Source organism: Pipistrellus kuhlii, unplaced genomic scaffold (genome assembly GCF_014108245.1).
Source record: "Pipistrellus kuhlii isolate mPipKuh1 unplaced genomic scaffold, mPipKuh1.p scaffold_m20_p_7, whole genome shotgun sequence".
Classification (NCBI taxonomy): domain Eukaryota; kingdom Metazoa; phylum Chordata; class Mammalia; order Chiroptera; family Vespertilionidae; genus Pipistrellus; species Pipistrellus kuhlii.
In genome coordinates, this window is record NW_023425573.1 from 45081620 (window position 1) to 45106628 (window position 25009).

Below are 25009 nucleotides of genomic sequence, written 5' to 3' on the forward strand. Positions count from 1 at the left end.
AGCACTTTATGCTGGCAGTAGAATAAAGTCCAAACGTTCAAGTCCTTCTCAATATGAATTCAAGCTTCATCTTCTTCCATCCTACCTTTTGCATAGACATATACCTCCCTCCTATTTCCTAACCATAATTAGCTACCTTGTTTCCCACGTGTTCCAGGTACCCTTTGCTTTATCGGTGTTTTTAACAATTTTTTGTTTCAGTCAGGAAAACTCAGCTTCCTCTCTTCTAACTGGTGAAATACTACTCATTTTTAACTCCTCAATATAGCCCCCTCTCCCTGCCAGATTTTGAACTAAATCATTTCTTTGGTAAATCACCACTAGAGATAAGACTGTAAGTCCCATTGGGAAGGAGTCTATATTCATTTCCTAGCACTTAAGGCAGAAGTTCTCAAGTCAGCACTCAGAAGTTTTGTAAGCTCATCAAGTAGGCACTCAGACATCCTTAGAGCAGGGGTGAGGAATACCAACGGGCTTTATAAGGCCTTAGAAATCATTTGGTCTGGCCCTACCAAGGCATTGGGGGTGAGTTAATTAAATGTTTGACCAAATATAGCAAGCTAATGTTTAAGTTGGTAATTTTGCTTGTTTGTTACATGGAAGAATATTTACTGAAAGCCTTTTTAGCTCAGGGTTATGGCCAATGATAAAATAGAGTAGAGGTCTAATACGGTAAAGCTGTTACTAGGTGTTGTAAATTTGAAAATGTTAAGTGTTAATGAACTCTTAATTATTTTCTGAAATCATTTTCAAGCTTAAGTATATGACTTCTCTACATCTTCAGACAAATGTCTAAATGGTACAGCCAAGCGCTAAAGCTTAAAACCCAGTTTCTCCTAAACGTCTTACATGGTAAATACCACTACCACTACCCATTAACACTACCATTTATATTTACACTAAAGGCCCGATGCACGAAATTTGTGCAAGAGTAGTCCTTCCTTGCCCCTGCTACCAGCACCAGCCTCCTTCTGGCACCTGAGACCCTGGCTTCCCTTTCAGCCCTTGCTTTCATCCAGAAAGATGTCGATTTAATTAGCATATTATGCTTTTATTATTATAGATAATATTTATGTGTTAATTCTCTGCACTAGAATCTTATCTATGCATATTTCCATATTCTTTAGCTTGTGTTTCCTCAAATTGGAAGATATTTTACATAGATCTAACCCTCAGTTATAGAAGGCTGGTAGAATTTGTCTCGGCCATAATATTTTTCAACTCAGTTCTCAATTCCTAATTAAAACCGATAAGTAAAATCATAGCTGTATCATATGGGAAGCTATTTTAAAAACTCACCAAGAATGATTTTGATTATCTTTATTATTATTGTCTTTATACTCTTACTTGAAATCTTAGAGACTCTTAATTATAATAAATTCAACTGCACAAAACATTCATTCTTTTTTATAAAATGTTGATAAATTATGATTCATAAGTGAAGTTATTCAATGTATGATATGACATTCCAAAGGCATTGAAAGGGGCCCTCTCTTAGTATTTGTTTTTTACCTGTGACTCATTTAGAGATGTAGGATTGAGATTTCAGATAGTTTTATACACTGATTTTTTTCTTTGTGGTTCTGAGTACGAATTCAGTGAAGACGTAAAGAAAAAGAAAGATATTTTGATATGAAAGCTATATGAAGTCACAAGGGAATGGGTTTTGTTTTCTTCTCTACCTTGTAATGCAAAATGCATTTCACAAAATCAGATGAAATAAGCCACTAATTTGACAGTCTCAGTTCTCCTAGCCCTATTGATTCAGAAAGCTGAAAACAGTTATGGAGCCTTATTGGCTCCAATTAGGAATTATGAAGCTTGAGGTTATAAGAAATAAGAGTGTATTGGGAGAGGAATCATTAAGTAACAGAATTTTTCTTAACATTTTATCATGAATGAGTATAAATGCTTGGTCTCATGTTATTTTTGTACTGTTTCATTTCTTGATTTTCTTTCTGTTTCACAATGTCTAAAATCTCATTACAAAGCTGATTATGTCATCTTTTGGGTTGCTTTTAGCAAACAAAAGATATTTATCTCTTTTGTGAGACATTTCATGACTATAAGCTCAAGAGCTTCCTATAAGCCTTATTTAGATATTCCCCAAAAAATATTTTCAGTTGATTCTGTATAATTATATATAGAGAGAAAATGCCTCAGGCTACCCTCTAATCACTATAGACACTATATATGTTAGCACATGCAACATCTTGTGTGGAAATGTACTTCTTGTCCTTAGAGGTGTGTAACATTTTCCTTTATCAATAAGAAGCCTAGTTAAGTCTTATGATTACCCTTAGTGCATATAAATAACATATACTGGTAATACTGTCCTTGAACATTAAGATCTTAGAAAATATAGCTACAAAAAAGAAGATTTGGGGAGGAAAATAATATTCACATTTTTCAAAACAATCTATAATAATAAAAGCATCATAGGCTAATTAGACTGGACAGCCAAAAGACCTTCCAAATGTCATTCCGGACGTCTTTCTGGACAAAGCCACCATGGGGGGGTGGGGGGATGAGGCAGTGGCCCTTAGGGGCTATCAGGCAGGCGAACAGTTAGGGGCATCTGGCAGGCAGGCAGAGTGGTTAGGGGCGATGAGGCAGGCAGGCAGGCGAGCAGTTAGGAGCCAGTGGTCCCGGATTGTGAAAGGGAGGGAAGGGCCTAAACTAGCAGTCAGATATCCCCCAAGGGGTCCCAGATTACGAGAGGGTGCAGGCTGGTCTGAGGGACCCCTCTCCCCCATGCACAATTTCCTGCACCAGGCCTGTAGTATCTAATAAAGCAATATAATGTTATTTATAGATGTTATTATGAAAGGCCACCATTTCCTCAAATATTCCTTTCAGAATATTCATTTTTTCCATGTTTTAACTTAGTGATAGAAATCCAATTTTTTAAAAATATTAACAATATATTTGGGGGGGGTAAGTTTTCATATATAATGAAATGATAGGAAGATTTTTTTTTTTTTTTCTGAGGTGTGGGGATGCTGAGCTGGCATTATCAGTTTTTTAATCTTTGCTTATCATTTGTTAATAAATGTCTCATTGAAAAGGTTGTTGACCACTTTGGCATTAGCCTAAAATTTGCTGTGCAATGAACAGAAACCAACTCTAATAGATGATTGTATTTCCAAATATGTTTAAATTAGAAAAAAAAAGATTATTGCAATAAATCTAACATCATAGAAACCAATTCATAGAGCTTAATTATGACACTACTAAGTGTGAAAATCTATTCAGCATGAGGAACACTTTTCACATTACATTCATACTAAAGATTGGCTGTTAAGAGCTCATTACTGGTATTTTTCTAAAGAGTGGTTTATTAAACATAGTTACCTAATAAGCATCTTTGGTGGTGCAAATTGCTGAAAACAGTAATGAGTCTGATTAGACTTCATTTCAATTATGACAGTTTGTCTAGCAAAAAAAAAAATGTTTTTCTTTGATGCTTTGGAATCTGGCTGCAAGACACTGCACAGTTTAAAAAAAATAAAAAGCCACCTCTATATTTCCTTTCCACAGTTCGCTAATGGAGAGAGAATTGTTCAAGTCATCATCCAATTTCCACACTGGAAAACTGGATGGACAAAGTGGAGTCACAATCATGTTTGCTTAAAAACAGCAAAGGCTGTCTTGACTAATAGGTCTAAATAAGGTCACCTTTAGATTTTCTGTTTGTTTTTCCCCCCTTTTAGAAATATAAAACTACACATGAATGATTTTAGAAATTATTTCTTCCTATTTGGTTTGCGGAGGTTATTTCTCTAAGGCTCACCTTTTGATTATGTTTTATCCATGGATCTTCTACTTAAAATTATAACAATAAGGAAGCTGTTGGACTCCGCATGCTAATTATCAAACCTATTTTTTTTTTAAATGCCCATATTGGGAGAGGAAAAAAGAAGTCAAGCTTTATGAATGTGCACTAATAAATATTTCAGAATGTGTGAAGGAATGTTCGTTAGACACTAAACTTGATTTTGATATTTTACAAAGTATGTTATTTAGTCTCAGTTAACAGCTAACCTCCTATTAAATGATGCCTGAATATTACTGCTCATATTGAAAGAAAAAAAATGGTTAATGTAAAAAGCCTTCAAGTGATTAAGCCGTCACTGCTGTCATGTGGGTGCTCAAGTAACATTTCCATGCCTCTGGGAGCTGTGGCCAGGGATGCAATCCACTATTTTATACCAATTTTCCGAACAGATTCTTTTAAAGGTTTAATATCATTTAACACTGAACTGGATAAAATAATTTCTAAGGTAGCATATGAAAACAATGGCTGCATGTAGAGGCATTAAGAAAAAAGGAGGGCACAATAAAACATCCTTGCCTGTTATTTCACAAGTTGGCTAAGATCATGTAATGGCTATAAGGCTGAAACTCTGATACAAACGAATGCTCTTGTAGGTTTCAAAAGACTTGATTAAAAACGGAGACTAGCTGCAACTATGTCAGTTCAGTGAGTAGGGATGTACTTTTAGATCTGTGATCCATCAGTAAGTCTATGAATTCTGTATTCTGCTTTAATAAAAAGGACGAAAATATTTTGTATAGAAAAAAAAAATTCTAAATTAACAATTGGGGCACTTTCCTAAGTACCTACCTATATACATAAAAAGCCAGTGGCCTGCTGACTGAGGGTCTCAGGTTCGATTCCTGCCAGGGGCACATGCCTGGGTTGCGGGCTCGATACCCAGTAGGGGCCGTGCAGGAGGCAGCCAATCAATGGTTCTCTCTCATCATTGATGTTTCTATCTCTCTCTTCCTGTCCCTTCCTCAATAAAATATATTTTTAGGGGGGAAAAAAGAGTTGGCCACTGGCCAAACATCCTCTCCCTTCCCCTCCAGCTGCCGGCCAGCCCCACCCCCAACCAGCCCATCTCACCATGACAGGCCTGCAGCCCCGCCCCGCAGCCAGCCCACCCCTCATTGTACCCCCAACCCCAATAGGGGGTGAAGCTAGCCCGCCAACCTCCTGCAGCCCCTCCCTCTGCCCAATCCCACCCCACATCAGCTCCCCCATCCCATCAGGGTCAGGGCCACATGGCCAACCACCCATGGCCCCTCCTCCAGGCCGCTGGCCCCCAATAGGCAACCCCCGCCCCGTTCATGGGCAGCCAATCACCCACAGCCCCTAACCCTGATCAGGCCCTGATTGGGGTCGGCCAGCTGGCCAACCTCCTGCCATCTCCTCCTCCCAACAGGCCCAGCCTAGATCCTCCATGATTGGGGCCGGGCCATGGGGCCCCATTTGATCAGGAATTCGTGCACTGGGCTTCTAGTTATTATATAATTTAATTGTTTGCTTTTCAAGGATTTTTTTTTTTTTTAAGATATCATCTCCAACTATTTTAGTGCACCTTTTTTCTTTTTATGTGCAATTGAAAAATGTGTTTCAGTACTTAATAAAATTGTTATTAGGTTTCCTTTGGAAGAAAACCTTACACATGTAAAAATCTCCTTTAAAATAAGTACTCAATTAAGGAAATGAGTATGCGTGGCATATTTTGAGGCCCTAATTAAGTATGGAAACTTTTGTTTAAGTATGGGAACTTCTTGAGTTATATAACTTGGTTTAAGTCACAAATCTTTAAAATATACTGAAAAGAAATTTTAAGTAATGCTTACTTTTGATTTTAAAAATATCATGTGTACATACTAATTAAATAATTTAGAATATTCTATGAATTTTGAGATTATTACTAATAAAGCTAGTAAAGCAGGTTATATTTAGGATAAAAACGATTTTTTTATCTGTCCTTCCACCCCCTCCCCATTTTTTAAAATATCCTTTCTCCAACTACAGATGTAACACTCACACATATACAGGCAGCTAGATTTTATTTTACTGTGTAGCCTCCATGTATTACCCGCAGGTTCTGGTTTTCCTGTTGTTCAGGGACTTTGTGTAATTAGGATGCGCACACTTTGAAGAAGTAGCAGGAAGATTTGACTTATTTACTCTTTTAACATAAGCAACTGGAACTGAAACTTCAGAATTGAATCTCTTTCAAGAGACCTGCGAATTTGAAAAATGTGACTGGAAGAATTTCCCTTTTCCTTAAAAGTATTAAGAAACACCAGAGCTTACCGATAACTAAGGAGGCCAATAAAATAGTTCATGATCATCAGTAAGTATACAATTGTAGAATAATTTAGACCATATCGAAGTAACATCCGTAGAGTTTTCATTCTTTTGACAGTACTGAGAACAACTTTATTTCTAACTGCTACATTAGAGACAAAGTAGGCCATGTTTATTCACAGCAGAAGACAGTTGGATAGAAATTAATTGTAGAATTACAAGAAGGGGCAATCTGTACTTGTGTGATTAATACAACTTGGGTTAGCTAGTTGATTCAAATCAGCCAAAGATGATACTTTTATTTTTTTTAATGTAATGACATTGTCTATTATAACAGTAGATGAAATTGTGCAGTTAAATCTTGTCATAGAGAAGGCAATCAAAATGGAATTTGAAGAAACCGCATTTCCCCAAGAGTTAGGTTGTTGGGCACCCCCTCCAGGATAGTAAATGCCACTTTCTTTGAGGATGCTCATATCCTCAGCTTCTGATTCTGTCTCATTGGGCAGCACTCTTCCTTTTTACAAATGGAAGAGCCAACGTGCTGATGACTGGACTGCCATTCACATTGCATTTCAACAATGTTCTGTTTATCTGGAAATTAGAGCATCCCAATTATAGGTACTGCTGAGATTTATTTCACCAGACTATGGAGTGGGGCCAGATGGGGAGAGAATGGAGCGGTGAGGAAACTACTGCTGTCACAGTGAGCTCCTCACTTTCCATCCTCCACCATGCTGATTGTATTCTAAAGCAGTTTATCTTCATATGTCGTCTTACATGGAAGAAACAAGGCAAAACCCACCAAGACTCATTTCATATGGAGCTTTTTCCACTGCCTTCAGATCAAAGTTATTTTCTTCAGGCTGGACTAAATTATACACAGTTCCCAGGAGTGAAGGACACTGAATTAATGCACTATGTCACCTAGCCCTGACTAGAGAATATTTTTTATCAAAGTCCAAGACACTATTTTGCTATTGGATTAAAAATTAATGCACAGATTGCCAAAAAGAGAAAAATGAATAAGTAATCTAAACAAATTTGTCTGGGCTTTGCACACTTTAGAGTCACCTTAAGCAAAGGCTTTTTAAGGAAAATTGTTGAAGAGTTATATACTTACATGTAAATAATATTCTTATTCCTTTGCCTAATTATACGAAGTAGTCCTCAATCTTAAATCAGCATTCCTAATTATCTTTTTTTTAATCTTTTCCAAGCAAAGTGTTGCTCTAAACTGATTTTTTTTTTTTTTTTTTTTGAGTAAGGTTGTCTAGAGGATCATAGAAAGGGGAAAAAAAAGAATGAAAGCAAATTCCATCTTACACAAGGTCATGGTGCTGGGCGATTCTGAATTTGTTTATTGACCCATGTCAGCATGATGCGTTGAATAAAAATGAATATAGTTTAGTTTAAATATAACTAAATTGAGCTTTGCATTTACATACTTGGAGTAAAATACACACACTCACAAATAACTATTTACAGATAGCTATATGTGCTCATAATGATTAACATAATATTTTAAGATTGTGCATGAGGAAATTAACCAGCCATCTCATAATTCAAGATTGATATTATGCCTGGGTTATGTTAATTAAAAGTACAAATGCATTTAATGTGGCACGTCTTCACCTTGAGACTCAATTGGAATAACCTCAAACTTTAAGATGATGGCAATGTTATCTCATCAGAGTTCTTCTTAAAAATAAAGATTCAAAACACATAGAAAATGCACAATACTTTTGGAATTTTTTATTTCTCTTTCTGAATTAATCATGCAGGCCAGATACTATGGATCTAGCATATGGCTTTCAGGTTGTGTTAACCTTATTTACCCCCACATGCTACAACTTACCTGTTATTTACACACGTAAGAGGGTTGATACGCAGAACAAGGGGAGTGACCTGTTGTGACACAGAATATACATATTTATTAGTAATGGCAGTCCCTGTGGACATACGTGGTATGTCCTGATGATCTTTGTGTGACAAAAGTATAATAACTGGAGGAAAGGGTAGATGGTCTTAATGGATTGAAAACATATATGGACAAAGGGAAGACAGGCATGAGAAATGAAAGGCCATAAAGTAACAACTTCAAAGGTTAACTACCAAGCACTGTTTTAAACTGATTATAAATTGTTTAAAATCCTTCTCATAGGTACCTTACACAAAGTAACATTTGACTTAACATGGGACAATCAGTCCTCTTACCTACAAATTCTCAAACCTTTTCCCTTGTTATAGTTGATGACATCTGACGCTAAATACTAAGATTCTGGGTATGAATCACTTGTATATTTTAAGTTGCATGTATATGCATAGTTGTGTACTCTTTTGAATTAATTATGTTAGAATATACACAGACTTTTGGACACTATTTTTACTTGATTTAGATTATTATTAAAAAATACACATAAACTTTTGTAAAACCTACTTTCTGTCAGAAACAACAACATCAATTTAAATTATAATTTTAAAATGTAGGGATTTTATATGAACATAATTATATGTTCACTTGAATACTTTGACTTAAGCATTGGAAATTTTAAGACTTCCTACAGGAAAAAATTATTTGAATTAGGATTTTGATTTCCTGGGTTGATCTAAATGATAGACAATCTATCCTGATTATATATTGAATATAAGTTCAGTGGATGAACAGTTATTTCCTTCATCAGTGTAATTTGCTTTGCATAAGTACTTATGCATTCAGCCTCATAAATGCAAACCATCTTCTTTAAGACTTGCTTGTAGTCACTGATTATCAGAGAAATGCAAATTAAAACAACAATGAGGTATCACCTCACACCTGTCAGAATGGCTGTCATCAACAAATCAACAAAGAACAAGTGTTGGCATTTTCCTCAAAAAAATCAAATATGGAACTGCCATTTGGCCCAGTGATCCCACTTTTAGGAATACACACCAAGAATCCTGAAACACCAATCATAAAGAATGTATGCACCCCTGTGTTCATAGCAGCACAATTTACAAAGGCTAAGATCTGGCAATAGCCCAAGTATCCATCAGTAGATGAATGGATCAAAAAGCTGTGGTACATTTACACCATGGAATACTGTGCAGCAGTACAAAAGAAGGATCTCATGGAACAGACAGTTGAATCTTAGAGGGAAGGCTGGGGTGGGTAAGTGCTTGGGAAGAGATCAACCTAAGAAGTTATATGCATGTATGCATAATCCATGGACACAGATAATGAAGTGGTGAGGGTCTGAGGTGGGGGGCAGGTGGACTAGAAGGGGTTAATGGGGGACTTAAGTAAAACTTTCAACAATAAAAATTTTAAATAAAAAATAATAATAAAAATGATCTGTCTGACACATGCATACCAAGTTTCATCCTCATTATAATGAAATGTTGGCAAAAATAGTCATTTTTATATTTGGTCATGTTTTGGTGAGTCAGTATTTTGTTACTGTGGATAAAATGTAATGACTTTTAGGGAAACTAATTCAGATCCTAAGCTACCCACAAAATTAACTGAAGGACAGGGTATATACCATTCTTGCCCAAGTCATGGTTACTGTAACAATGAATACAGGCTCTACCTAAGCCCAAAGATCAGTTGATCACCCAGATACCATCCACCCAACAGCTTCCTATAAGAAGTATAACTTTACAGTTAAGCAGTCCCTCAAAAGTTTTACCGAAGCTCATGATTGGCTGTTACATGGTTTTGGTATCAGAACCTATGGCAGATTCAAAGGAACATTAGCGATGGCATGGACTGATGTAAAGAAAATAGCTATGCTGAAACCGGTTTGGCTCAGTGGATAGAGCGTTTGCCTGTGGACTGAAAGGTCCCAGGTACGATTCTGGTCAAGGGCATATTCCCAGTAGGGGGCGTGCAGGAGGCAGCTGATGGATGTTTCTCTCTCATCGATGTTTTTAACCCCTCTATCCCTCTCTCTTTCTCTCTGTAAAAAGAATCAATAAAATGTATATTTAAAAAACATAGCTAGGAAGAGTATCTGACAGATCACAACAAAGGGGAACATACTGAAATGACAGCAATCTGGAAACTAGTGTTTTGTTTTCAATCATTATTCATCATTCTATACTATTGTATTGATATTATGAGTCTTGAGTCAACAAGAAAAATATCAGTTATTTTATCAGTGCCCTGATTAAAAGGGCAGGAATGCATATAATGAATACTATTTGGAAATATTTTGTTCTAAAGAGACTACTTTAACAACAAAAAATAAAGAAAAAAAGAAAAAAAATAAGAGCACTAGCTACTTGCTAAGAAAATGTAATTAAGTGATAAACCAACTCTTTAAGCTTCATAGTGAAATCATAAATTCAGTTGCTTACATGACCATTAAATACGGTAAAAGTACCTGATGTAATAGGGAAGGGGCACCATGACAAACTAGATGGTATGCCATGTCCAAAGCCGGCAGATGGTCATCAGATCCAGCCAACTGTTGCCCGGCAAGAATGAGTTCTTGGATTATAAGATCATTCAACTTGAAAAAAGGGAAACATAAGAATTCTTTTATATAAAGTTGGCTGATTGCAAAACCCTCTGCTGGCCAAACACAACATGGCTGCAGGCTGCATGCCGCCCACAGACTGTCAGGTGGCAATTTTTCTGTTAGAGGGTGAGGTATTTGAACTATATTTACTAAGGACCATTTAGCCAGAAATGTCTTCATGATTGTGAAAAGGGATTGTTTTATGAAAATAAGATGGGATGGGGGGAGAAAGTAATTTGCTGCAAAATGTATTATAATTTGGAGTCTTGAGGTGTGAAAGTGTGATTTAAAGAGAAAAATCACTTGACAGCCTTGTTATATAATTAGAATATTTTATTTTGAGACTGTGAGTTTTGCGATAAGTATTTTGTTCCTTAGTTGTGGTCTCCACAACAATGAGTCAAAAATAACATTAAAAATAAAATGCTATGAATTTTTTTTGAATTTTTTGACACCTTTTTGATTAAGGAGATCATGCTCTGTATTTTGCTGAGTATTAAAGAATCTTTATACCTTTTTTATAACCCACTGGAAATTTTCCTTTTCAGTAGCTGTCCTGACATTAAAGAAAAAGTGATTTATAAATTCTAGGAGTGATTTTATTTTTTTCTGTCTAGTCAGTTTTGTTTTTAATGCACCTTTTGCTTTTTTCAAAATAAAAGAATTACAAAAGTATCTGTATACACCTTTGCAAAATATTTTCCCAAACATTACATTGGGTAATCTTAACAGTCCACTAGCAAATTACACCGTTGCCATCCACATTTCATAGCTGGGTGTGATGTGCTTGACTTCACCAAGATTAGAACAAATAACATAACGGGATGAGCAAAGCCAGTGGTCTGATTCTCATGCTACAAATAATCACTCTTCACACACATCTCTAGAACCTTCTTTATGTTTTTTCCAGTTTCTTTCTATCCTACCAATCTAGCAACACCCTCCCAATAAAACTGTGTTAGACAAAATAGTATTCAACCCCCCAGAACGCCATAGTAAGTGGCGTTACCACATGGTAACCGAGGCTGTTTGGATTGGGGACTAGGTCACTTTCAAAGTTCCCTTAATCGTTAAAATCAAAGACTCTAATTTTAGAGAATTTAGAGTGTAAATGTTTTTCCTTTTTATTGGATGTATTGGGTTGACACTGGTTAGAAAAAATTATACAGGTTTCAAGTGTACATTTCCAAAACCCATCATCTGTATTGTGTGTTCACCTCCCTAAGTCAGATCTACTTCCTTCACTCTTTACTCCCCCACACCTTCCTCTGCCTCCCACCCCACTCCTAGAAACCACCATACTGTTGTTCTTGTCCTTGAGGTTTTTTCCCTTTATTTTTCTTTTTTGCTCAGTCCTAACACCCCCTCACCTAGCTCCCCCACCCCTCTGACAGCCTACAGCCTGCTTTCTATGAGTTTGTCTCTGTTTTGCTTGTTACTTAGTTTATTGGATTCCACATATGAGTGAATGTAAAATTATAAGGAAGAAAGAGAGCTGGAAAATGTCATTGCCTGGTAAACTGATTCCCCTGGTTTAAATTCTTGCAATCGAACCACAAAGGTTTACACATAGTGGGCCCTCGGTTTGTTGACCTTCACACGTAGTACGATCTCAGTTTGTTGACTAAGTGAACAGTTCCTACATCAAATTCATTTTATAGAGAACTTCTACTTTAAGTGTTCTGAAGAGGGACCAAATTAAATATATTAAAGAGAATATGTAGCTCATGTGTTTCTTCCCTTCGCTTTCCCCTTACTATTACTTTCTGATAAGACATCACATCTTTAGGCTAGGAATTATCAGGAAATGGACTGAGGAAGTTTTCAGATGAAATGGGTTAGTTCAAGTAATACCAGATACTGCTGTGTTGGCCTCTTGGTTTATGAAGGTCAGCACACAAAAGAAGACTGCTGCAGCCCAGCCAGAGTGACTCTGGTTGAGCATCAACCTATGAACCGGGAGGTCATGGTTTGATTCCTGGTGAGGGCACATGCCCAGGTTGCAGGCTTAATACCCAGTGTGGGGCATGCAGAAGGCAGGCAATCAATGATTCTCTCTCATCATTGGTGTTTCTGTTTCTCTCTTCCTCTCCCTTCCTCTCTGAAATAAGTAAAAAATATATTTAAAAAAAAAAGAAGTAGACTGCCACAGAGTCTGCTCAGACACTTCATTTGGTCATCACTCCCCTTGAAGAATAATTGCAAGGCACCAGTTTTCAGTACCAGGAAGTTTGTAAGCCCTCTCAGAAGGCTCGTCACTGCATGCACCTATAGTTTCAGCCAATGAATTCGCTCCCCTCTAATTGAAATGTTAAAGTTGTGAGTGTTCTGCCATGTCCCATCTATGAGATGATGAATATGCTGCATTGGTGGGCTGATGAGGCTGGAGACTCTAATTACTTGTTATAGTCACCCTTGTAGTAATTGTTTTCTAGAGAGAAATAGTGGTAAATATGGTACTACATATATTTTTAAATATATTATAAAAAATAATAATAATGAAGGCCTGAGAGGTACAGGAACCCAAAGGAGTGTAATGAGTGCAGTGATGTGGCAGGCCTGGGAGAGGGCTGTGCAGCCGTCCTGCAGCCGTCCTGCCCGCTGTGCCTGCAGGTGTTTGCCTGGGGTCCCTGCCCTTAGGAGGTCTGAGGACACCGACAAATGAAGGCAGAGTCCCTAGTAGCGAGAATTACCCCGTGGGAATCTGGTGGAGGAGACCAGCTTTTTTAGACGGATGAACTGCTGAATAGCGTGTGTGTGTGTGTGTGTGTGTGTGTGTGTGTGTGTGTGTGTGTGTGTTACGGGTGGGGGTGGAGTGGTGAGCGCCTTAGATTAATATTTCCAGGAATGTGTGCTAAAAATAGATTCTAGAAGGCTCAATCTTTTATTTCAGTTTCCTCCCATTCAGAAAGTTGTGTTTATACCCTTCATTTTCCTATGCAAGAGTTTCTTGGTAATTTGGAAGCTGAGACAGCACTGTGAAGGATGCCACAATTGTTTCCAGTTGTTTCGTTTCAAAATTGTGAAAAGGGAGGAAGTAAAGCGACAGGCAGCGACTGTTCAGTAATTAAAGATAAGTTATGAAACGGTCATAAGGATAACAATGGAAAAATGCTATGCCAACTGCCCAGTTTTATGGGAAATACAGACTTGTTCATTTGTACACACATAAATCAATCCTATAACAATAAAATAACAAACGCTCTGGCTTTTTTACTGTAGACTCTGGCGTTCTTGTGTAACATGGTAAAGTGCCTTAAAAGCAATTTTCTATTAAATTACACATTTTTTTAAACAAACACATTGCATTGTAAAATTTGCCAGCTGTATTAATAATTGTCTGATACTATCAAACATAAAAATTGGTATTTTGGAGCGATCCTTCAATTATCTTTAAGAACTGTTTTTCTTAATTTTCACTGTTTTCTGAGTTTTTATTGTACTTATGTAAGCTATTACTAAACAGCAGTGGGAGTTACTTTTTTTTTTTTTTGAATCACGTCTCTAATAATGTTTAAGATGGTATTGTTTCTGAGGTTTCTCTCTTTGTGTTTCAAAAAGAAACCGAATAAAAGCTGTTTTTAAAACCCATCTTATTATTTGGGTGCCAAGTAAGTGACAGGCATCTGCTGCTTCTCACTCACAGATAGCAGCAATACACTCAAAGGGAGCGTGCTTTTTTGTTCAAAGAACATTTAACTGTATGTTTTTCATCCATTTCACGTCAGAAATATCACCACCAATAAACGGAGCAATAATAACAACAACAAAAATAAGTTTGGTTCTACTTTCGATTGGTATTAAAATTCAAGATGCTGATGAGAAGGCTCTTTGTGCTCCCACGGCCAGGATAGTCCCCTGAGCACTAGCTTCCTTAGCACCCACTGACAGTAAGAACCAGAGGATGGTAAACTATTAACTTACGTATTTAAACAATACTGAGGGCTTTAAAGCACTAGCTACGTCCTTGTGTTTCAGGGATGTGAATAATTCCGTTCCTTTAAGTTTATTTAATCAAAGCTCCATCTTGCCCTTTGCAGCCCTGCTGAGGTTATTGTTATTTAGTATGAATCAATAAACTTTCAATAATCTTGGTAATCACATCCAAAATTAGCATGAGCATCGAAAAGCAGTCTTGATAATCACATCCAAAATTAGCATGAGCATCGAAATTAGCATGTTCCCCATAATTGTTCCAAACAAATAGTTTTGATAGGATTTTTGCTTAATTTCTGATGAAACAGAAATCTTATGAAATTGAATTCGTTTTGCTGGAGCCTTTGCAAAAAGGCCCAGCGAAAATAGCCAGCCTACTTGATTTAAACTTTATATTCCTGTCTCTTATAGTGATTGTAACTTACCTAGATTATTTTATGCATAGTTTTTATAAATGGCTAATTTACAAGAAAAAACACTTAAGCCGATACAGGTGGAAGGTTGCCCACCGTTTTTGCTTTGTTTTGTTTTTAATAATTATTCTAAATCTAAAGCTGAAATTTTTATAGTGAGCAATTTAAAAATAATTTTTGTTATGTATGTGTGTTAAGGCATGATAACAATGGCTTACCTCAGCTCACTGAAAGGAAACCAGGCCGCTTAACATGCATGTTGTGTTGTGTGATGCGGTGTGGTGTGGTGGTGCACTTATAGTAAATCCCCGTTGCCTGGACTCCTAAATTATTTTCTGAAACCTTGTTTCAAGACATTTATTTAAATGTTTTTTTTCTGTATCAGTCTAATCAAAGTCTTACTCATAGTGTATGTGTATTCTTATGTTCTCAACTCTGTATTTTGATAGTCTGAACAACAACAACAAAATCCTAATAGAAATTCCCTGGAAATAATTTACAGGACTAATGAATTTGTAGGTCTTTTAGACAGCTCTCCATTACAGTCACATTAATTTTCTCTCCTTCTTATAAGGCTTGAAGTAAATCCCATGACACTACAAGAATTTAGATACTGATTACTTGCGATTGGTTCCTGGTGATTTGCTCTTAATAATTTCCAGTTGAATTTAATGAAAGTATGATTCCTGAAATGCTGCTTCATTAAAATTGCATATTTTCCTCTTTAAGTATGGTTTCGATCAATTCACCCATTTTGTGGTCTGTTTTCCTCTCCCTTAAAAACATAACGATTGAGAAAACAGAAACAATTAAGAATATCACTTTAGTTCTTCCTAGAATTCACACCGAGTTCCTCAGAGTTAAATGACATAAGTTGCATTTCATCCAGATTTACAATGTATTTATTTATTATTTTACTTTATTATTTTGCAATTTGATGAGATTGTTTCTAAAAGACTTTGAAAAGAGGAAAAGTGAAGAAGGAATCTGTTGAATGTACAAGGTCTTCAGTATTTTTACTTAAAAAAAATGGTAAAGCTTGATTAAGTTATGCTGTACAGCTTTCAGACTTAATTTAACTGAGATGGTGATTTGCAAATGAATATCTACATGGATCCTTTTAAAAAATCCAAATGCAAATGAGTACAACTGTGGTAAAATATATTTGCAAATGAATCCTGTTGCTTTATTCATTTATTGTGTAATTACTGCAATCCTTCCTACCTTGTTTTCAGTATTTTTTAATCATTAAGTTGGAAGCATGACAGCAGTGCCAGCCCTGGCATGATTCTCTTTGACTAAAACCTTGTAAATTAACACAATTAGCACAGCATCATCCCGCTAATTAACTTCCAGTGTCTGGTGCAATGGTTTTGCAAACAAGGAAGAGGGAGTCAGAAGGGAATCAACATGCCATTCTGTTACCAAACTCTGTGCTATGTTCAGCTTTGCTCCGTAAGTCAAAGCTGGCTGTGTCAGAAGCCAGTCAGGCAATGAAGAGCGAAAGAGTTTGAGGAAGAAAGCAGAGGCGGGTAGGAGCTGTCAAAATAGGCTGGGAAATTCAGAAGACAGCTGATGCCACAGAAGCTTCATTTAGACCAGGCCTCCTTCTTATCAAGGAATCTCTGCCAGAGGGCACAAGACAGTTTGCAAAATTCACTTTTGGTAATACAGAGGAGATTCAGGAGGCCTGCTTGATACAGCTGAACGAGACTAGCAAGTGTTCCAAGGAAGCGGAGATGAGGATGGGGATGAGCCAGCACTGGGAGCTAGAATAGGGTTCCAGGGCCCTTCTGTCCCTGAGTGCATGTGAGTCCTCCAGGGTGCGTTATGGATCCCTTTGGGTGTGAGAAGGCGAAGTCTAAGGTCTCTTTTAAAGTGTAACATTCAAATGATTCTGATTTCAACTGCTTAGCGTTTTCTTTTAAGTGGGAAAATACTCTTGTGTTATACTTTAACACATGGTCACCTTGCTTCCGTTAGTAATCTCACAGATGCTATCATTACCCATAGCATGCCATTACAGAGTTGTACCGCTCCAGCTTCCCATGGAAATGTAGTTAGAATCCAGATCCTCTCCTTCTCTCTCTATTCTTATCCCCCTGTTCACCTCTCTCTCTAGAGACAGAGAATCTTCTCTCCTCTCAGTAGCTTGGAGCCTCTAAGGCAGAGAGAAGGATTGTAAGAGAAGGAGGGGGAATGCTATCGAGAAGACGGACAGACAAGTGATGCCTGTATCTTTTTTTTTCCGGGGCTCGACAACAGAACTGAGAGGCGGAAAGGAGCCAGTTGTAATTCATACCGAGTTGTGGGCTTTGTGCGATGCGAGCGGTGAAGCGCTGCCTGGGAGATTGCTTGGCTGCACTCCACGAAACAGATTTGAAACTGTCGTGGGCCACTTTAGATGAGAGTTGGATTATGGAATGACCTGCTCTGTCTGTGTCATATTGTTCTGTGCAGGGAGCATTATGCTGTGCTAACTAGGTGTTCAGTACCAAATAAGAGAGGTATCCTAGATGGGATCTGTCAGCTGTGTCTCATTTTTATATTGGCTAAAACCTGAAACAGAAACTGCGATGGGAAGAGGCGGAATAGCACCACATTGCACATTAATACAGTCACTTGCTCGATATTTAAAACGGGTGCATATTTTATTGTAAGAACCTATGATTGAATTCTCACTTGGCAGGAATGTGTGTGTACATATATATATATGTGTGTGTGTGTGTTTCTGTGTGTGTGTAGCAAGTGACTTAATAGGCTTACCAGAAATACATTTGCCTATGAGTTAAAAATGGGGGGAAATTTAGGTCTTCTACAGAGCGTTCATTTGAATTTTTTTATTTTTTATTTACAGGGCTGAAATTCAATCCATGTTAAAGTGTGCATGTTATAGAGCTTATGACAGATGTTATAAACTGGGGGAATACTTTGTAATGTTGACATGATTGGTAGATGATAATAGGTAACAAAGAAGTTCTGATGAGTATCTAAGTCACTTAACTTTTCCCCCGCCCCCACCCTCAGGCTTGAAGATGCAGTGGACGCCGGAGCATGCCCAGTGGCCAGAGCAGCACTTTGACATCACCTCGACCACACGGTCTCCTGCCCACAAAGTCGAAGCCTACCGAGGTCATTTGCAGCGCACCTATCAGTACGCCTGGGCAAACGACGACATCTCTGCCCTGACTGCATCCAACCTGCTCAAAAAGTATGCCGAGAAGTACTCCGGCATCTTGGAGGGCCCCGTGGACCGACCCGTACTCAGCAACTACTCGGACGCACCGTCGGGACTGGTGAACGGTCGGAAAAATGAAAACGAACCCTGGCAGCCGTCCTTGAACTCGGACGCCGTGTATCCCATGAACTGCGTCCCGGACGTGATCGCAGCCAGCAAAGCTGGGGTCGGGTCGGCCCTCCCTCCGGCAGATGTCTCTGCGAGCATCGGGAGCTCTCCCGGGGTGGCCAGCAACCTGACAGAACCCAGCTATTCCAGCAGCACCTGTGGAAGCCACACTGTACCTAGTCTCCACGCAGGGCTTCCCTCTCAGGAATACGCCCCCGGATACAACGGATCTTATTTGCATTCTACGTACAGTGGCCAGCCAGCACCTGCACTTCCCTCGCCTCATCCGTCTCCTCTGCATAGCTCTGGGCTCCTCCAGCCGCCGCCGCCTCCTCCCCCGCCACCCGCCCTGGTCCCAGGCTACAACGGGACTTCCAACCTCTCCAGTTACAGCTACCCCTCTGCTAGCTATCCCCCCCAGACTGCTGTGGGGTCTGGGTATAGCCCCGGGGGGGCGCCCCCTCCTCCCTCAGCATACCTGCCTTCAGGAATCCCGGCTCCCACCCCCTTGCCCCCTACCACGGTCCCGGGCTACACCTACCAGGGTCACGGCTTGACACCCATCGCGCCCTCTGCCCTGGCAAACAGTTCGGCGAGCTCCCTCAAAAGGAAAGCTTTCTATATGGCGGGGCAGGGCGACATGGACTCCAGTTATGGAAATTACAGCTATGGCCAACAGAGATCCACGCAGAGCCCCATGTACAGAATGCCCGACAACAGCATTTCAAACTCAAACCGGGGGAATGGCTTTGACAGAAGTGCTGAAGCATCATCCTTAGCGTTTAAGCCAACGAAGCAGCTCTTGTCCTCTGAGCAGCAGAGGAAATTCAGCAGCCAGTCCGGCCGGGCGCTGACCCCGCCCTCCTACAGCTCTGCTAAAACCGCGCTGGGCTCCAGGGCCAGCGAGCCCTTCGGGAAGTACACGCCGCCGGTCATGAGCGAGCACGGGGACGAGCACAGGCAGCTCCTCTCGCACCCCATGCCAGGCTCTGGGCTCCGTGCAGCTACCTCATCCAACCACTCCGTGGACGAGCAACTGAAGAACACTGACACGCACCTCCTGGACCTGGTCACCAACGAGATCATCGCCCAGGGACCCCCCGTGGACTGGAGTGACATCGCCGGCCTGGACCTGGTGAAGGCTGTCATTAAAGAGGAGGTGTTGTGGCCGGTGCTGCGATCCGACGCGTTCAGCGGGCTGACGGCCTTACCTCGGAGCATCCTTTTGTTCGGGCCTCGGGGGACAGGCAAGACGTTACTGGGCAGGTGCATAGCCAGTCAGCTGGGGGCCACGTTCTTCAAAATCGCCGGCTCCGGACTCGTCGCCAAGTGGCTGGGGGAGGCAGAGAAGATCATCCACGCCTCTTTCCTCGTGGCCAGGTGTCGCCAGCCCTCCGTGATCTTTGTCAGCGACATCGACCTGCTCCTCTCCTCTCAAGTGGGCGAGGAGCACAGTCCCGTCAGTCGGATGAGAACCGAGTTTCTGATGCAGCTGGACACTGTACTCACTTCGGCTGAGGACCAAATCGTAGTCATTTGTGCCACCAGTAAACCCGAGGAAATAGACGAATCTCTCCGGAGGTACTTCATGAAACGACTTTTAATCCCACTTCCTGACAGCACAGCGAGGCACCAGATAATAGTACAACTGCTCTCACAGCACAATTACTGTCTCAACGAGAAGGAGTTTGCACTGCTCGTCCAGCGCACAGAAGGCTTCTCTGGACTCGACGTGGCTCATTTGTGTCAGGAAGCGGCGGTGGGCCCCCTCCACGCCATGCCGGCCACAGACCTCTCGGCCATCATGCCCAGCCAGCTGAGGCCCGTCACGTACCAAGACTTTGAAAATGCGTTCTGCAAGATTCAGCCTAGCATATCTCAAAAAGAGCTTGATATGTATGTTGAGTGGAACAAAATGTTTGGTTGCAGTCAGTGATAACTTCTTTTTTTTAGAAAAAAAAAAAAGTGTAATGAATGTTGGCACACACACACACACAAAACCTGCTACACAGGGCATAGCGCCCCTTTCCAGTAGTGTTTCAATTGCAAAGGATACTGGGGGAGAGGTGGATGAAGTTGTATCGTTAGCATCAGGGTAGGTTTGGAGGGGGGGAAACACATGCATCGAGTGAGAGCATCTGATCTGAAAGCCCCAGATGACAGAGAGCATCCATGGATGCTCCGTTGGGCTCAAGCCAGACGACACTCACCAAGGAGCAAGGTGCAAGTGTGTTGACTTCGGAAGGACATGAACCTCGTGTGTTGATTCCATTCTGCTGTTCTCGAGATTTAGTTGCTGTCAAGTGCCTGGAGTGGTGCTTTATTTTTTTGTTTGCCTCACAATTACATTGGTGGCATGTGCTAATATAAAGAGCTTTAACTTCAAACATTAGTGGACTAAAGAGATGAACGGTTGCGTTATGACAGAAAACCCAGATTTTTTGCCATGTTAAGAGCAACAGTATTCCTCAATCCTGTCTGTTCTGCTGTGTTAAGCTAAGAACAGGTAAAACAGGGTAACGGTAATCTGGACCTTAATTTTCTGCAGTTCATTTCTTTTAGTGTTCTTGTCTGCAAAAACTCAGGAAAGCGATTGTGATTTGTACAGTACCTCAAAGGAATGTGTTGAAAGCACTATGTACTGCTGAGAGTAATGGGATGGGCTTCAATGTTACTTTATATTAAAATGTATGTTTACCTCAACGATTGGAAAATAGCAAGGAAAATTACTTTGAATGTATCCAGAAAAACAATGAAGTGTGATACAACTGAATATTTACAATTTAAAGTAGAAATGGAAGGATTTTTTTTTAAAAGGTTCTTTTACTAATTATGGGGAATTAACCAGAGCAGAGTAATTCTTTATGTCAGTAACTGCAAGAGTTCTTTGTACATTGCTCCTTGATAATGAAGTGAAAATGTTCATAAAAAGGTACACTGGTTAATGGAAAGCTACTTAACTCAGTTTGTGTTAGTGTCTAGGACAGTCAGCCACAAAACCTGTTTAGGACCCTGAGGGTCATGGTACCTACAGACTAGGACTGCATTTTACTGCATAGGTGGGAGTGGTGGTGGTTTGCAAGTTCTCTCTCAAAACTGCTGGGAATGGTGTCATTCTCTTCACTAATCTAGCTTCATAGGCTTGCCATGCTATTTATCAGAATGCGGAAGATAGCAACCAAATCAAACAAATAACAAAATAAATAAATGCAAAACACAACCGACCAACTTTTATATATATATACATATATCTACATATATGTATCCACAAAGAGCGTCTACATCCCTTTTCCTCCTTTTTGACTGCTTTCTTGTCAGTGCGATTTTGCTTCTCATTTTAAACTCTTCTGGACTGTAGTGCTCCCACATTCATTTCTACCTCAGTTTTGTTACATTTCTCTTGGAAATTAAAGTAGAAAATTGGAAGTGGACACACACACAGGCGTGCGCGCACGCGCACACACACACGCACTCTATAGCTTGCCAAACGTGTCACTTTGTTTTCTTTTCCCATAAATCTAGTTTCCAAATACATCCGTCTTCCTGCTTACGTCTACCTGACTCTAGCTCCCACCCCAAGTGCGTATGTAGCATTTTTCATCATTTCGGATTCCTCTCCTGCTCCCCACCAAGTTGTTCTTTGTATTCCTGTATGCTTTCTGTGCAACTTCTCAACGAGAGCTGACTGATGCCTGGCAATGCCTCTCAACAGACACAGTGTAGGCTGCAGCTTTCCGAAGCCACTGCCCATGCATAAGCAGACAGCCTGGCTTTTTGAATGTATTTTTCCTTTCTTTTTATTTTTTTTTTATTTCATTTTTTAAGTCAAGAGATGCAGTAACCAACCTGTTGCAAAGCACTGGCATTTTATGTATTCCAAAAGTGATGTACATTTTTTAAAAAAAAAAACTTTGAATAAATGCAATGGGAAGCCCCAAGAAAGTTCTTTCTGTTTTTGTTTTTGTTTCCCCTCCAAATATTTTTACTGATTTCATCCCCAATGTAAAATTCTCTGAAACACAACATAGAGAAAAAGCTAATGAGAACGTCATGATATTTCTGAAATTTTATGCTGTTTGATCCATTACTCCTTGTTTTTATTATTTTCATATTGCTAAAAACTGAGCAAATGAACCAGAATTTAATTTACTGTGACATCCTAGGAATTAAAACTGTGCTTACATATAAATATCCCACATTAAAAAGCAGTGCCTTTCATTAAGGATACAAAAATACATCCTCTGCTTTTCACAAGGGAATAAATGCTACAATCGTATTCTGGCTCTACCCTGCACACCCCTTATTGTAAGGAAATTCTAATATCCCCATTAACTTGTAGGTCTGTATTGATCTCACTGACAAGTTTACTTTTGTACAGTACTGGCCTATTTTCTGTCTTTTAGACACTACATTTCATTTCCGCCAACATGCTGTGTTTACTTGAAAGCAGCTGGCAAGTTTTGATAAATCCAGTCTTACTTAGACAACTTTGGAAAATACAATATCGATCCATTTTTTTTTTTTGTGCGTGTGTGGCTAGTAAGAGTTAATGCCAAATATATGACTGCACTATTATGTTTTACACTCATTTATAAAACTGAAAATAAGGTCAGACATACTGGCTTTTAGCTTTAAGTGACTTAGTCATTGCTTTGAGATATCAGTGGTCAAAAAATCCATGTATTTAGGCAGAAGCTGAATTCGTGTGCGAATTTCACATAGCCTCCTGAATTCTAGGATTTGATTTCATAAGAAATTGGGCATGATGAAGAAATGAAGATCTGATGGGGGAGATAAGACTGACCCTTGAGTAGATAGAGCTCTCCTGCGATTCTTTGATTCACCGTGACAGCATTATGAGCTCCTCTATGGACTGGCCTAATAATGAGCTCTTTTTCGACTCTCCCTTCTGGAGCATGGCGTGGGGGATGGGGGCCACAGCCTCTGTAGTGAATGTGCACCATCAGTGATAGTACAACTGAGTAATGGGCTCCATGCTCTTGGCCTCCTTTTGAATTTGCTAAGAATTTGGAGGAGGCTACTAATGAAGCTAAGGAGTTAATGGAGCCAGTCTAAAGCCCTTCCCTTCTGGCTGAGAGATTTGAGCCCTTTCACTTAACAGCCCCTAATTCTCTTCTTCACAACTGCAATAACATTTCCAAATGGGACAAAAAGGAAGTGAAGAAAACCACTTCAGAAGGATCAATAGAAATTCAAGAGGTAGTTCATAATAACCTTATGTGTGACACAAATGGAAATACTCTACACTCACTTCTGGCATGCTTCTCACCAAAATATTTAGAACATTTAGTGACAATATGGAAAACTTTGCTGACTGAGCTGATCAATGGAATGTGAAGGCAGTATACTTTAAGGCTATTTACTTTCACACTGAATGTTTATCTATTAGTCAGTTTGTATTCTACTCAAATGCAGATAGACGGGTATAATGTTTTCTTGTGCATTTGAAACCTATCATGGAGAAAATAAAGCATTCCACTAAAATGCATAGGCCAAACGCAATCTGGGCAAGTGATAAAAGTTATCCAGAGGCTATGCTATGTAAAATAGCAAGGTCAATCCACATTGGTTGCATAGTATAATACTTGGCTATGCAGTTTTCAGAAACACTACATCCAAGAGTCCAAATTAATTCCTACAAGAGGTCTTTGTAAATGTAAACATATTTGTGAGTTGGAAAACATGTTTTAGAGGCATTTGTAATTTCTCTGAAAATGTATCTAACTCCAAGAAGGAAGATAATACTTACAATCCCATTCTCGTGTTTCTTAACAAGAATTGGGTATTGTGATCAGTGAAAATGTATTTTGCAAAGTGAAAGGGACACAGTTTGTTGAACTTTTGAGGCCACTAGAGTAAAGTTCTAATATATATATATACATATATATATATACATATAAAATTGGTGTGTTTGTGTGTGTGTGTGTGTGTGTATGTATGTGTGCCGTTTCCACCACTATCTGAACTTTAAAACTAACATCTATTTTACATTATTCAGAAGCAACTGTTTACTTCCTCTCTTCTTCATGTGCGCAGAGATATACATGGCCACTTTATGATTTATAGTGTTTTAAGATGTTATTTTTCTTTTGGAAAGTAAAGCTTTTGTTGTTGAGTCACCTGCCGGTTTTCCTAGAAAGCACATTAGCAAACATGGAGCTATCAGTATTTCAGAATTCAAAATCAGCTGCACTTGTGACTAACCAACACATGAACTGAATCTCACACTCTGCTAAGACCTCTGGTTGACATTCGATTTTGAACCTGCCAGATGCATTTGTGTGAACCAGGGATGCTGCATCTTTAATGAACAAGTCTCTCCTCTTTCCCTTGTTTTTAAATACTACACAAGCAGGGTAGCACTAGGCACTGCAATTGTCAAAGACAATTAGACTGAAAGCAGGAAAATCTCACCTCCCTGTCTCCGTGATATGTAGAATGTCGGCAGCATGGGTCAGCCTTGCCACAGAGTTGTGTGAGAATATATGAATCAGTCCTATAGAATGTTAAATATTTATAAAGTGGTTCTGTAGTACACCAAGGTTGGGAGCACATTTATTCTTTCTTGTTGCTTTATGATACAAAAAAAAAGCAAAAGTTTATTTCGAGGTTTAAAACTTAAGTCACCTCTCTCACTCATGTATGTGTGTGTGTGTGTGTGTGTGTGTGTGTGATGTTT

At 39.3% G+C, this 25009-nt stretch overlaps 1 protein-coding gene across 2 annotated transcripts in view; it reads left to right on the forward strand.

Moving 5' to 3' along the window:
- The window catches only part of FIGN (fidgetin, microtubule severing factor), a 124879-nt gene that overhangs the window by 97703 nt on the left and 2167 nt on the right, over positions 1-25009 (forward strand). For both annotated transcript variants that reach the window (XM_036421653.2, XM_045575379.1), the window contains one exon: positions 17991-25009. This exon is cut by the window's right edge and continues 2167 nt beyond it. In XM_036421653.2, coding sequence (XP_036277546.1) covers positions 17991-20245 — 2255 coding nt within the window. In that variant the 3' untranslated portion in view covers positions 20246-25009. The remainder of the gene's footprint in view (positions 1-17990) is intronic.